Source organism: Protobothrops mucrosquamatus, unplaced genomic scaffold, assembly GCF_001527695.2.
Source record: "Protobothrops mucrosquamatus isolate PMUCROS unplaced genomic scaffold, P.Mucros_1.0 scaffold1587, whole genome shotgun sequence".
Classification (NCBI taxonomy): Eukaryota; Metazoa; Chordata; class Lepidosauria; order Squamata; family Viperidae; genus Protobothrops; species Protobothrops mucrosquamatus.
Genome location: NW_015387750.1, coordinates 72,335 through 87,127, shown reverse-complemented (window position 1 = coordinate 87,127; position 14,793 = coordinate 72,335). Strand labels below are relative to the sequence as shown.

Here is a 14,793-nt window from a genome sequence, read left to right as displayed (position 1 = left end):
ATTTAACAGAATATGTCATTTGGGCCTGACTGGGAGGAAAAAAAATCTAAATTCTGTTTTTTTAATTTTATAGTGAAGGTTGCAATTCAAAGGTTTGCTCAAAAATGTAGGCATTAAGATTGTGTAACACAGTGATGGCGAACCTTTTAGAGACCGAGTGCCCAAACTGCAACCCAAAACCCACTTATGCATTGTTGAGTGCCGGGTAGGTGTGGCCCATTGGGTGGGTGTGGCCCATTGGGTGGGCGTGGTTGCGGTGGTAATGGCAGACTGGGTGGGACTAAAAAGTTCAATCAATCAATTCCAACTTTGCAAGATCTTTTGTTTTCCCGCGAGAAGTTGAACTAGATTGACTGATTGAACCTTTTTTTTTTTTTTTTGCACACGGCGGCGGAGGCCTAAAGCGAAAAGGTTTTATAAAATCCAGCTGAAGGCCTAGGACTGGGGTGACGGAGTGCGTGCCCACAGAGAGGGCCCTGAGTGCCACCTCTGGCACCTGTGCCATAGGTTCGCCACCACTGGTGTAACAGATCGAAATAGTAGTGGTTTTAACCATTCCGTTGTGACTTTATAGGCAAATACTCTCGATGCTATCCTGTCAAAAAAAGATCAATACAGTATATTGAGCAGAATATACTATCTTAATATAAAAAAATGCACTCATAAAAAACTGTCTAAAAATGCATAAACTTGCAACAAACATATATGCAGCAAAAAAGGAAATTGGTCCAAACAGCAGCTATGATTGAGAAACAGAGCAAAATGAAGCTACAGCTGTAGTCTAAGATATCCGGAAGAATGAAACAAGGCTTTAAAATACAATTTGGGGGCTTTTGCATGCATCTGATTTCTGTAGGGAAATCTGTAAAACTGTGATTGGGAGATATATGTGCTTGGATTGACATTTCTTGTAAACCTACATGCAGCAAACATGGGAGATACATACAAGGGCGTAAAGCGCAGCCATATTTGTACAGGAATGAACTCTTTGAATTACTGTTGAACTGAATTATTGCTTTGCATTGGCCAAAGACCTGGAACAAGAGAAAGTAGTTAGTGTTAGCGCCACCCAATTATTTTACCAGTGCTGAAGACATCTGAAATTGAGACCTTGAAGGAGATGTGAATGTTTTGTTTGACAAAGGACGGCGGGAGAGGGGGCAAAGACCACTTTCAATATCCAAAAAAAGGGTCACTTAGAACAAGGGGTCCTCAACCTTGGCTGAGGAATTCTGAGAGTTGAAGTCCACAAGTCTTAAAGTTGCCAAGGTTGAGGACACCTGACTCAAAAGATGGCCAAGAACTGCTTCCTCTCCTTCCAGGATGCAGATGTGGAAGAACCCATTTAAGTTGCAGGCGTGAGATTCAGATTGCATATTCAATCTTCCCATGTGTAAGAGCCATGGGACAGTGGGACAGCCAAGAGAAAATAGATCTCTCTGTCCCTGAATAGGTTTACCAATTGCTCTGAGATACTCTCTGTCGGGAAGGCTGCAGTGAGTGGAGGTTGGATCCATTCATCTCCCTCCCTTCCAGTGCTATGTTTCATGTGTACAATGCCATTGATTTGAAATGGCACTTCAGTGCCTAGAATTATCATCAACACAGACAATGCCAAGGAACCCATGGCAAGACGGGAGAAGCGGCAAAAGCTATTCTGAAGAGACAATTTTGTTGCAATATGGAAAGTGGGCAGCGTGACTCCTTCAGCCTCCTTTGCAAATCAGAGAGTTGACTTCCTTCCAAACCCCCTCAGTAGTTTTGGTTTTTTTTAAGTAAGTAGATTGGTTACTTACAGCTCCCTCTTTATTTCTAAACTCACACTCCTTCCACTTTTTCCCGCTCTGGATATGGCATTTGGTTTCTAACACGTCCAAGATGAGGTAGAAAAGAGAATCACCATTTTTCTACGGACAGACAAAGAAAAACTCCTGAAAAGGCGAATCATGGTGTCAACCCCCTTAAGCACATTAGAGGGAAATAACATTCAAACCACCATTAGAATATTAGAGTTAAAGTATGTATATATTGATTGTATTATGTTTGTTTAGTTAAATTGTAATTTAGATACGGAATGGGATGTGTTTTAGTCCTGTATTTGGTTCCGGGAAGTCCAGGGGGGGGGGGAAGGGGATTAGGGGAATTATAAAAATTGATGTATTTACATGTTATAGGTAAACAATAATTGTATTGACAAGAGGAGATGCTCGGCTGGTATCCCAAATTGCACTCGATGAGGTGGTTAGAAAAGAGATGGGATGTAGGTAGGTGGAAAGGAGGAAGGAGGAGAGGTTGTGGGTTAGAGGGAGGAAGGATAGGAAAGTGAATGAGGGGACTGCCGAGCGTTTCCGAAAATGTATTGACTTGGATTATTTTTTTTCCTGCTTGTGTATGTAAATGCATCATATTGGTATTTGTTGTTTAATTATAAAAATCAATAAAAATTTTATTAAAAAAAATCACCATTAGAAGAAGAAAAAAAAAAAGGACAGGAGATCAGCCGGTTTTTCACTTGATGTCAAGCAACCAATTGTGCTCTCCACTGAGTCCAGCAGCAGGGGGGTCCAAGTGATTTTAATTATTTATTTATTCAATTTAGATGCTGTTCATCTTGCTTTACAAATAATGCGGGCGTAGTTGTGGTGGTCTTGTGATCCAAGACTAACGTCTATTTTTTACCTACTTAACAATATTGCGCACGTGCCAAAAAAGGTTTGCAGTTCTGCTGGGATGCTGCAATGCTGCCGCTTAATCTTTGATGAAAGGGAAGAGAACTTCTAGACCTCAGGATGAATCTCCCATTATTTTAATGTTACAATGGATAGAGACTACATGAAGTATAAACTGGTTACTTTGGAGAGGAAAGGACAGGTTGTATAGTGTAGATGCCTTGGTCCTTAGTCACTCTAAAGCTTTTTCTCTTAATTCTTCCTTGTTAACATTTCCCTCTCTGAATTTAGAACACCAGTAAACTCTTTGAGAATCTTTAGAATAGAATAGAATAGAATAGAATAGAATAGAATGGAATGGAATGGAATGGAATGGAATGGAATGGAATGGAATGGAATGGAATAGAATAGAATGGAATGGAATGGAATACAGAAGAATAGAATAGAATAGAATAGAATAGAATAGAATAGAATGGAATGGAATGGAATGGAATGGAATGGAATGGAATGGAATGGAATGGAATAGAATACAGAAGAATAGAATAGAATAGAATAGAATAGAATAGAATAGAATAGAATAGAATAGAATAGAATGGAATAGAATGGAATGGAATGGAATGGAATGGAATGGAATGGAATACAGAAGAAAAGAATAGAATAGAATAGAATAGAATAGAATAGAATAGAATAGAATAGAATAGAATAGAATAGAATGGAATAGAATAGAATAGAGTTGGAAGGGACCTTTGAGGTCTTCTAGTCCAACCCCCTGCTCAGGCAGGAAACCCTATACCATTTCAGACAAAAGGTTATCCAATCTCTTTTTTAAAACATCCAATGTTGGAGCACCCACAACTTCTGGAGGCAAGTCATCCCACTGATTAATTGTTCTAACTGTCAGGAAATTTATTCTTAGTTCTAGGTTGCTTCTCTCCTTGATTAGTTTCCATCCGTTGCTTCTTGTTCTGCCTTCAGGTGCTTTGGAGAATAGCTTGATCCCCTCTTCTCTGTGGCAGCCCTTGAGATATTGGAACACTACTTTCATGTCATCCCTAGTCCTTCTCTTCATTAGACTAGACATATCCAATTCCTGCAACAGTGCTGTATATGTTTCAGCTTCCAGTCACCTAATCATCTTTGTTGTTCTTCTTGCAGTATTGTTGTAAAGCTGGCCCTGTATCTAGTAAATAGGACAAACAATAGCTTCCCATTTATTCTCAATTTATTAGGGCTACCAAATCTCTTGGGTGCTATCGAGTGATTTTGCAAGAGTTTTTTTTCCCTACCTACATACATATGTGCTCCCAGGATTTGACAGCAGAACGGCTGCTGCTGAATGGAAGGAAAGAAAGAAAAATCAGCAGAAGGAGAGGATCTTACCTTGGGTAGTTCGTGGACATCAAAAATACGCTGGAGGCCAAGAACGTAGCCTTGTTTCCGATTTGAATTGACTTTGTTAAGGGCCACTTCTGCTGCAGCCTTTACCACCACGGAATTGCATGATGGGTAAACAAAGGAAGGAGCTGTCGAGGCAGCCAATGTATGAACTATCTGTATCCCAATTAAGAATGAAATAAAAAAAAACATTTTGGAAATTTTTGCAGAATCAGAGAAGGCAGAAATTGAAACTATGCTGAGAAGAATCAGGTTCTGAAAGAGCCTTACCCATTTATATATACTTTGAAATTAATAGCTGATATTTGTTCTTCTACCTACCATATGGTGGACCGCACCTTTAAACTTCATCCTGTGATTAGAAGTGTATATCTTGGCAGGGGAATTTTCATCTGTGGTCACATTCTTGAATTGAAAGCACTTTCACTGCAGAAAGAACCCTTCCGTCTTTCCTTGGAAGAGTTCAAGAATGCTTAAAAAGTATGGGTATAACTAACATATTATTATTATTATTATTATTATTATTATTATTAGTAGTAGTAGTAGTAGTAGTAGTAGTAGTAGTAGTAGTAATAATAAAAATAAAAATAAAAATAATAAAATTGGAAGAGACCTTGGAGGTCATCTAGTTCAACCCCCTGGCTGTCCAGTCTCTTCTTAAAAACTTCCAGTGTTGGAGCATTCACCGCTTCTGGAGGCAGGTTGTTCCACTGGTTAATTGTTCTAACTGTCAGGAAGTTTCTCCTTAGTTCTAGGTTGCTTCTCTCCTTGCTTACTTTCCACCATTGCTTCTTGTCCTGCCTTCAGGCGCCTTGGAAAATAGCTTGACTCCCTCTTCTTTGTGGCAGCCCCTGAGATATTGGAACACTGCTATCATGTCTCTTCGTTAAACTAGACATACCCAATTCCAGCAACCGTTCCTTATATGTTTTAGCCTCCAGTCCCCTAATCATCTTTGTTGCTCTTCTCTGTACTCTTTCTAGAGTCTCAACATCTTTTTTACATCGTGGTGACCAAAACTGGATGCAGTATTCCAAGTGTGGCCTTACCAAGCCATTGTAAAATGGTATTAATACTTCACGTGATCTTGATTCTATCCCTCTGTTAATGCAGCCTAGCACTGTGTTGGCCTTTTTGGCAGCTGCAGCACACTGCTGGCTCACATTTAAGTGATTGTCCACTAGGACTCCGAGATCCCTCTCACAGTTACTACTATTGAGCAACCTACCCCCTATACTATACCTGTGCATTTGGTTTTTCTTGCCTAAATGTAGAACCTTACATTTTCACCATTGAATTTCATTTTGTTAGATAGCGCCCAGTGTTCAAGTCTGTCCAGATCCTCCTGTATTTTAAGCCTGTCTTCTGGAATGTTGGCTATTCCTGCCAGCTTGGTGTCGTCTGCAAATCTGATGATTTCCCCATCTATCCCCTCATCCAAATCATTGATGAAGATGTTGAAGAGCACTGGGCCCAGAACAAAGCCCTGGGGCATTCCACTACATACTTCCCTCCATGTAGATGCGGTTCCATTGAGGACCACCCGCTGAGTACGGCTGGTCAGCCAGCTACGGATCCATCTGGTGGTGATACTGTCTAACATACATTTTTCTATCTTGTCAAGTAGTAGGTTGTGATTTACTTTATCAAATGCCTTACTGAAGTCCAAGTAAATTATATCCACAGCATTCCTCTGATCCACTAATTTTGTCACTTGGTCAAAGAATGCAATAAGATTTGTCTGGCATGATCTGTTTTTGACAAACCCATGTTGGCTGTTAGTAATGACTTTGTTTGCCTCTAGGTGTTCGCTGATTCGTTGTTTGATTATCTTTTCCAGGATCTTCCCAGGTATTGCGGTCAGGCTGATAGGTCTGTAATTTCCTGGGTCCATTTTTTCCCCTTTTTTGAAGATGGGAACTACATCAGCTCTTTTCCAGTGCTCCGGGATCTTTGAAAAATATAGTTCAATGGTTCTGAGATCACATCTGCCAGTTCCTTGAGAACCTTGGGGTGTAATCCATCTGGTCCTGGTGATTTGAACTCGTCTAGCCTGGACAGGTGCTCACTTACCATTTTCTTGCCTATCTTAACTTGCGTTTCTATTCTGTTTTTTGTGGCACTGTTTTTGGTAGGTTGGTCTGTTTTTTCCCTTTGTGTAAAGACAGATGCAAAAAACCGAGTTAAATAGTTCTGCTTTCTCCCTGTTGCTTGTCACCTTCTTGCCACTTTCACCCACTAGTGGACCAATCATTTCCTTCACTTTTTTCTTGTTTTTTACATGTTGAAAAAAGCTTTTTTTTGTTATTTTTGACTTTGGTCGCAAGCCTTAGTTCATTTTGAGCCTTAGCTTTCCTCACTTCATCTTTGCAGGCTCAGGCTATTTGCTGATATTCTGACTTAGTTATGTGCCCCTCTTTCCACTTTTTATACTTGTCCTTTTTATCTTTCAATTTATCAGAGAGTTCTTTATGCAGCCATGCTGGTTTCTTTTGAGAGCTGTTATTTTTCCTCTTTGTTGGTATTGTGCTAGACTGGGCTTTTATTATCTCACTTTTCAAAATTTCCCAAGCTGCTTGAGTTGTTTTCCCCTTGAGGATTCTCATCCATGGAATCCTTCCCAAGCTCTCTCTAAGTTTATTGAAATTAGCTCTCTTAAAGTCCAAGACTCTAGTTTGACTGTGTTCTATTGCTTGTGCTTCCATAATGTTGAATTCCAATATTGCATAATCACTTCCTCCCAAGGTTTCTGTGGCTTCAACACCTTCTATCATTTCATCTCTGTTAGTGAGAATTAGATCCAAAATGGCTAATCCCCTAGTTCCCTTCTCTACTTTTTGGGAGACAAAGTTGTCTGCTAGGTTTGCAAGGAATCTGTTTGATCTTCCACTTGGTGCAGAGTTTGTCTCCCAGTTGATGTCAGGGTAGTTAAGGTCCCCCATTACTATTGTGATATGTTTCCTACATACCTTAGTTAACTGACTAGCAAAAAGTTCATCTATTTCCTCTGTTTGGTTGGGTGCCTGTAGTATACACCTATGGCAATGTCATTCCCCCCCTTTTATATTGACTCAAATGCATTCAAGACAGGTTTCATCATTGTTGTGCTCTATGTCTGTAGAGATGTAATTGTTTCTTATATAGAGAGCAACTCCGCCTCCTCTTTTATTTGGTCTGTTTCTTTTAAATAATTTAAATCCCTCTAGGTGTGTGTTCCATTTGTGGGTTTTATCCCACCATGTTTCCGTAATGGCAACAATATCATATCTGCCCTCATTAACCTGAATTTCTAGTTCACCCTGTTTGCTGTTCATACTCTGTGCATTGGTGTATAGACATTTGAGTCCTTTATGACTGACCCTGTGTTTACTTTCTACATAACCTGTGTGGTGCCTGAGTTCCCCTATTGTTTTACCACCTATTTGGTTAGTGCACTTTGTGTGGCACTCGCTATTAGAAGCTTGATTTTGCTTGACAGCAAGATTGATATTCTTGTCCACACACACATCTATGTTACATGCACTGATAGCCCTATAATTTTTAGATTGCCAGGGACAGGGATGTTCTGTATCAATTAACTCACTGTCCCCGCTGTTTAGTTTAAATATTCCTCCAGAAAATCTGTGAATTTATAGCCAAGTAACTCAGTCCCTTTCTTTGATGGGTGCAAACTATCTCTTTTGTACATTTTTTTCATTGGACCAGCTACAGACATCGTGACTAATATATCTAAAGCCTTCCCCTTTACACCACTCCTTTAGCCACATATTGAATTGTGGTATGCGCTGGCCTTTTCCATTTTGCTCCTTATATACTGGTAAAACCTCTGAAAAAGTAAGCCTACAGCCTATTCTGCTAAGTTCCTGCCCCAAGCTCTGGAAATCGTTCTGCACAGAGAGTACATCTTTTTGGGACAGATCGTTAGTGCCAAGATGTACAATAGCCTCCACATCACAGCCCCTGCTGCCATTCTTAATTATTTTAGAAATACGCTTCTTGTCCCTACTGGCAGTAGCACCTGGAAGACACCTGATCTCTTTCGAAACCTCTGTGTCCTTTCCTAAATTTACATCCCTTATAATTGAATCACCTACCAGAAGGTAGCTTCTCTTTTTGGATGCCTTTCTGTTCTTGCGTGACTGATGTGTAATACCAGATTCACACTTCTCCCTGTCGAAATCCAGTTCTTCATCTCGGACCACGATTCCCTGCTTATTTGAGTTATCATCACAAATACCTTTACCTGTTTCCTTAATGTCCCTATTAAGGTCAGCAAGGGCACTGTATCTGTTGTGCAGGGACACAGCAAAAGCTTTGCGTTTATGGTTCACAGCTCTCACCCTGCCAGATCCCACGATTGTCCACACTGCCCTTCTCCTGCAGGATCTTTGATTGATACGGTGAGTATTGTGGATGATAAAATAACCTTATGGGTGTGGCTGGTCAGGAAATGGTTCACACAGTCACTGCAAAATGCCTGAGACTGTGAGTGTGACTAGTCACAAGATATCCATTGATGGGAAGACAAAGTGGGATTCTCTCTCTCTCTCTCTCTCTCTCTCTCTCTCTCTCTCTCTCTCTCTCTCTCTCTCTCTCTCTCTCTCTCTCTCTCTCTCTCTCCCCTCCCCTCCCCTCCCCTCCCCATTGTCTATTTTCTCAGATTACTAGCTCATTATAAAGTAATAGTATGCAGTATGTGTTACTGGACTGCTGAAAGGCAGTGGATGACTCTGGGCCTGCCATTATTTCTCAACTCAGTCTATATCACAGGTTGTTGTTTAAATTTAGGGTGAAATTCAGGGGGAGGGGTCCTTATGGACAGTCATAGGTAAAGGGTGGGATATGAATGTAATATCAAGGTTGATGAAAAACAATGCTTCCAATGTTAAAGAGTCCTGGAATTACTTTCATAAGCTACTGCAGTTATTGAGTCACCATGTGACCAGGCCTGATTTTACAACCTTTTTGCAACGGTCATTAAGCAAATGCTGCAGTCTTTAAGTGAACCCATTATACCTCTTATGCATTCTTTACTGGAAACCATCATAATTTTGAATAGTCACTAAGCTCAACTTCCATCTGGGTAATTCTCAGGTTACTTAATCCTTCTAGGACACCGTGGAAAGTTCTTCTTTGCCAGGTCTTCAAAATTACCACTTCGAGGCAACCACATTGGCATCTATAAAAATGAAAGAAATTGATGTTAATTCCTAATGGCTGTTTTCAGAGCACCAAATATTCTTTTTTCTCTTTCAGGCTGCCTTGATGCAGCTGTTCTAGAGATGGCTGAATAGTTTCCTGGTAGAAGAAGATATTTTCAGTTGTTCCAGGGGTGAATTTATTATGTTAATTATTGTATTCCTATTGGTATATAATTTTGATTCATGAAGAAATGCACTGTGGCATTTTGGAAAATTATAATTAACGTTATGATTCATAGGTTGGCCTGGAAAATTATACTGTATAGGTTTTTATTTAGTTGAAAGGCCCAACAATCCACCATGAAAAAGTCATAGCTCAGTTACAGAAGGATATGTCCCTTAGTCAACCTGGCTAAGAGTTCTGGGAATCAACATCCAACTAATCAAGATAACACCTTAAGTAATCATAAGGTATTCCAGAGAAGCACTTCTAGGGAGCACTTTATTGTTATATGCAACAAATTGAAATATCTGTGTTTGTTTTAGGGAGGGAGTTAGTAGAAGAGTACACATGCAAAGCATTTGTTTAATGATAAGCTCCTAACCTTAAGCAATTAATATTTTAGACAATAGGTCTTAAAATTTACCCACAGGGNTTTTTGAAATGTTTGAGGAATCAGAATCAGGTCACTGAGCTAACCAATGGTTCCCTATCAGTGTGGTTTTGCTGAAAACTGGAAGTAAATGCCATTTTTATGGACAAAATCATTGTAAAACATGATCATATAACCACAGGATGCTGCAAATGGCCGTAAAAGTGGCCTTGTTGCCAAATGCACAAAGTTGACCTGGGGGGGCCCTGACCGTGGGACCTTTCATAGGTTGCCCCCAGTTAGATCTAACCTAAATTCAAAAAGTCATAATGATTAGCAATAGGTTGAGGACTAATGGATATAATAATGAAGCAGAACCTAACATAATCCAAAGGTTTGAATCTCATCTATGTGGAAGAAGAAAGGAAGGAAGGATGGAAGGATGGAAGGAAGGAAGGAAGGAAGGAGACGTATCACAAGATGTCTTCAACTGTTTTATTGCTTTCTGAAAGGCATTCTGTGCACCAGCTCAACAACCTTCTTGAGGATCCCATAATATCCTGAAAAGCTGCAGCAAGGGAAGAGGTTCTGAGGAAAATGCATTTTTTAAAAAAAAACATACTAGGGTCTCTAAATTTTTAGAGTGAATTCATTTGATTCTTACATGCCATTATGACAGTAATGGGACTAGAGAGCATGGCAGAGCTGAAGAATAAAATGGGAAAGGAACCAATTTTGCTCCAATCCTATAAAAGATTATAACATACAACGGTCATTGATACAACAGTCACTGGCTTCATTAGAGATGGTGACGAGTCTGCATATAGTTGGGAAATTGAACAACTGGCCCTGTGGTGCAGCTGGAACAATCTGGAGCTGAACATGCTTAAAACTGTAGAGATGAGAGTGGATTTTAGCAGGAACCCTTCTATTCTACCACCTCTTACTATATTCAACAGCACAGTATCAGCAGTAGAGTCCTTCAAGTTTTTTTTTTGAAATGCCATGTTAACAACATTATTTTCTGATCAATTTGTGATACAAATTGCAAGGAGTTCTACTAGTGCAGGGGTCCCCAAGCCCCGGTCTGTGGACCGACACCGGTCCACAGCATGACAGAAACCGGTCCGCACAAACAAGCAAAGCCCCATCTGTGAGATGCAGGCAGCACACAAAATCACATACTCTCCGGTCCGTGGAAAAACCTCTCTATGGAACTGGTCTCTGCTGCTCAAAAGATTGGGGACCTCCATATTAGTGGATCTGTGATGATTTTCAGGTGGGCCAGCACTAACCTTTCAAAGTTTTCATAACTATAGATGTCAGAGTAACCAGTCTGTAGTCATACAGCTTCTTGATAGAGGGCTTCTTGGACACCAGGATGATAGTAGAATGTTAGAAGCAAGAAAGAGCATAATACATCTCCAGCGATATTTTTTTTTAAAGATGCTTTTGTTTTCATTTTCATTTTTGTTTTTGTCTCATAGTGGAAAAGAAGAGGTTAAATTGGCTGGTGCTGATGGTTGACATGGATTGCTACTAGCATCCTAGGTGTCAACCAGGTATCTCCTTAAAATATAAGATGTTCCAAGTAGCACAGTTTTTTGTAACATTGCTGGAGTTATTACAGGAAGCTGCAGGTTCTTGATGTATTTTACAAAGGTTTGGGACATAGTTCCCAGTGTCCCGATGACAATGGGTACTACTGTTACACGATTCATCCATAATCGCGCAGTTTCGATGGCCAGATCGCGATATTTTGTAATTTTTTCCAGTTCTTTTTCTTCTACTCTGGCATCTCCTAGTACAGTGATATCAATCAGCTGTATGCTTTGGTTCTCTACAACTGCGATATCCGGCGTATTGTGTTCCAAATGACGATCTGTCTGTATTTGAAAGTCCCACAAGATCTTCACCCTCTCATTCTCAACAACTTTTTCCACCCTATGTTCCCACGACTTTTCGGACACAGGCAAGTCGTATTTCTTACACAATGCCCAGTGGATTAATTTAGCAACTTGGTCATGTCTAGATTTGTAATCAGTTTGGGCGATTTTGCTGCACTCACAAATTAGGTGTGAAACAGTTTCAACTTTGTCATTGCAAAGTCGGCAATTTGGATTGTCAGTGGATTTTTGCATCTTCGCTTTCATGGCATTAGTTTGTAGTGCTTTTTCTTGAGCAGCCAGTATTAAGCCTTCTGTTTCTTTATTATTATTATTATTATTATTATTATTATTATTATTATTATTATTATTATTATTATTATTATTATTATTATTATTATTATGGATCATCGCACAGTCAGCCAGATGTTCAGACTGGATTTGGCATTTTTGTCTACCTATCTAGTCCTTACTAAGGACCTGAGATAGGCAGATGTGGATGTTTGATGGTATTACAGATCTCGTCGCAGGATGGAAGCAGTTCCTAGTAAGGCCGCCTTTTGCAATTGACTAATAGCGAATTTGTCAATGCCAATGGTGTTCAAGTGGTGCTCCAGTTTTTTTTATTATTATTATTATTATTGTTGTTGTTGTTGTTGTTATTATTATTATTATTATTATTATTATTATTATTATACCTGGAATTACTTTCATAAGTTACTGCAGTTATTAAGTGAGTCACCATGTGATCAGGCCTGATTTAAAAATTTTTTGCAACAGTCATTAAGCAAATGCTGTAGTCTTTAAGTGAACCCATTATACCTCTTATGCATTCTTTGCTGGAAACCATTGTAATTTTGAATGGTCACTAAGCTCAACTTCCATCTGGGTAATTCTCAGGTTATTTAATCCTTCTAGGTCACCATGGAAAGTTCTTCTTTGCCAGGTCTTCAAAATTACCACTTCGAGGCAACCACATCGGCATCTATAAAAATGAAAGAAATTGATGTTAATTCCTAACGGCTGTCTTTCAGAGCACCAAATATTCTTTTTTCTCTTTCAGGCTGCCCTGATGCAGCTGTTCTAGAGATGGTTGAATAGTTTCCTGGAAGAAGGAGATATTTTCACTTGTTCCAGGGGTGAATTTATTATGTTAATTATTGTATTCCTATTGGTATATAATTTTGATTCATGAAGAAATGCACTGTGGCATTTTGGAAAATTATAATTAATGTTATGATTCATAGGTTGGCCTGGAAAACTCTAAATTATACTGTATAGGTTTTTATTTAGCTGGAACAGCCTGCATTCTGCGTTCTTGGAGGTTCTCAAGCAAAGATTGGAGCACCAGGCTTCTGGGATGATATGAGAATTGCTGTGCAAAGGGTTCCAACCTTATCACTGTGTGGTTCCTGTCCACTTCCACAAGATGGAGATATAGATAATATTGTCAGGATATCATCAGGAGCAGTGGTAATGCAGTGGTTAAAATGCAGTCTTCTTTTTCTTCTTCTTGTGCCATATCCGTTATCGGACATTGGCGATCATGTTGGTGATCCTGTTTTTATCAGCAGCCGCACGAAAAAGTGCTGCTGAGTTTTGTCCAAACCGGTCCCTTAGATTTTGAAGCCACGATGTTCTTCTTCTGCCTGGACCTCGTTTGCCTTCAATCTTTCCCTGGAGGATTAAATGGAGTATGCCGTATTTTTCTGGGTGTCGCATCACATGTCCGAAATATTCTAATTTTTGTTTTTTAATTGTTTTGATGATTTCCCTTGGCTTTCCCAGGCGGCTTATCACCTCTTCATTTCTGATAGAATGCAGTATTGCAGGCTAATTCTACTGACTGCCAGCAGTTTCATTCTCACCGGCTCAAGGTTGACTCAGTTTTCCATCCTTCCGAGGTCGGTAAAATGAAGACCCAGATTGTTGGGGGCAAATATGCTGACTCTGTAAACTGCTTAGAGAGTGCTGAACAAGCACGATGAAACAGTATATGTCTAAGTACTATTGCTATCTAGTTGCCTGTTCTGAAAGTAATCTTAGATTTAACCTCTTCTGCTGATTCATTGTGGAATTATTACTGTTCCTTCCATTTCTTTTCAAAGAGGTTTATTAGAGCTACATTAGTAATACACAGTAGTTGCCCATCATTTAAAATGGCTGGGTTCATACAATGTATTAAATCCTAAACCTATGCTAACAAAGACCAATTCCTATATTCATATAAGACCTTATTCCAAACTATTGTGCTTTATTGTGGCATAAGGTGATGGCTTGGCTCACATAATTGTAAGATAAGAGCTGACTTTGCCCAAACTATTAATTTCCATTTTAGTTGGTTCTGGAGAAAAATGTACTAGACTTAAATGACACACTTTGTATAAGATGCCTGAATACTCAATGCGATATTGAAGCAGAAGACAGTGATGACAGACATCACCTAGATTTTGGGAGAAGAGGTCTCTTGGATAGTGTCATCCACAAAGTTGAGAGGCCCAACAATCCACCATGAAAAAGTCATAGCTGAGTTACAGAAGGATATGTCCCTTAGTCAACCTGGCTAAGAGTTCTGGTAAACAACATCCAACTAATCACCTTAAGTAATCATAAGGTATTCCAGAGAAGCACTTCTAGGGAACACTTTATTGTTATATGCAACAAATTGAAATATCTGTGTTTGTTTTAGGGAGGGAGTTAGTAGAAAAGTAAAAGTGCAAAGCATTTGTTTAATGATAAGCTCCTAACCTTAAGCAATTAACAACATTTTAGACAATAGGTTTTAAAATTTACCCACAGGGGCTTAAAGTCTGGGAGGTGAAAAAGGATACTTTAGATGGGAGTATTCTTAAAATCAGGAAAGTGTGGCTATGAATCTTATTTTTTTGGGAGGCAAAGTCAAATTTAACTGTTGGCAATCTCATAGACATATCCATGTAGTTTCATTGACAAGAGGATGGGAATAGTTTGCTATTGCCTGTATATAATTTTATTTTTTTCCCCTCTTAATGCTGGCTTGCAAACATTTTTGAAATGTTTGAGGAATCAGAATCAGGTCACTGAGCTAACCAATGGTTCCCTATCAGTGTGGTTTTGCTGAAAACTGGAA

General features: G+C 39.4%; 1 protein-coding gene across 1 annotated transcript in view; it reads right to left on the bottom strand.

The window, feature by feature from the left end:
- LOC114923017 (fetuin-B-like) overlaps positions 1 to 14,793 on the bottom strand; it is a 58,914-nt gene that overhangs the window by 19,132 nt on the left and 24,989 nt on the right. The window contains exons 7-8 of the mRNA XM_029285375.1: positions 4,050 to 4,220; positions 1,797 to 1,907 (exon numbers count right to left, since the gene is read on the bottom strand). Of these exons, the coding sequence (XP_029141208.1) occupies positions 1,797 to 1,907; positions 4,050 to 4,220 (282 nt within the window). The remainder of the gene's footprint in view (positions 1 to 1,796; positions 1,908 to 4,049; positions 4,221 to 14,793) is intronic.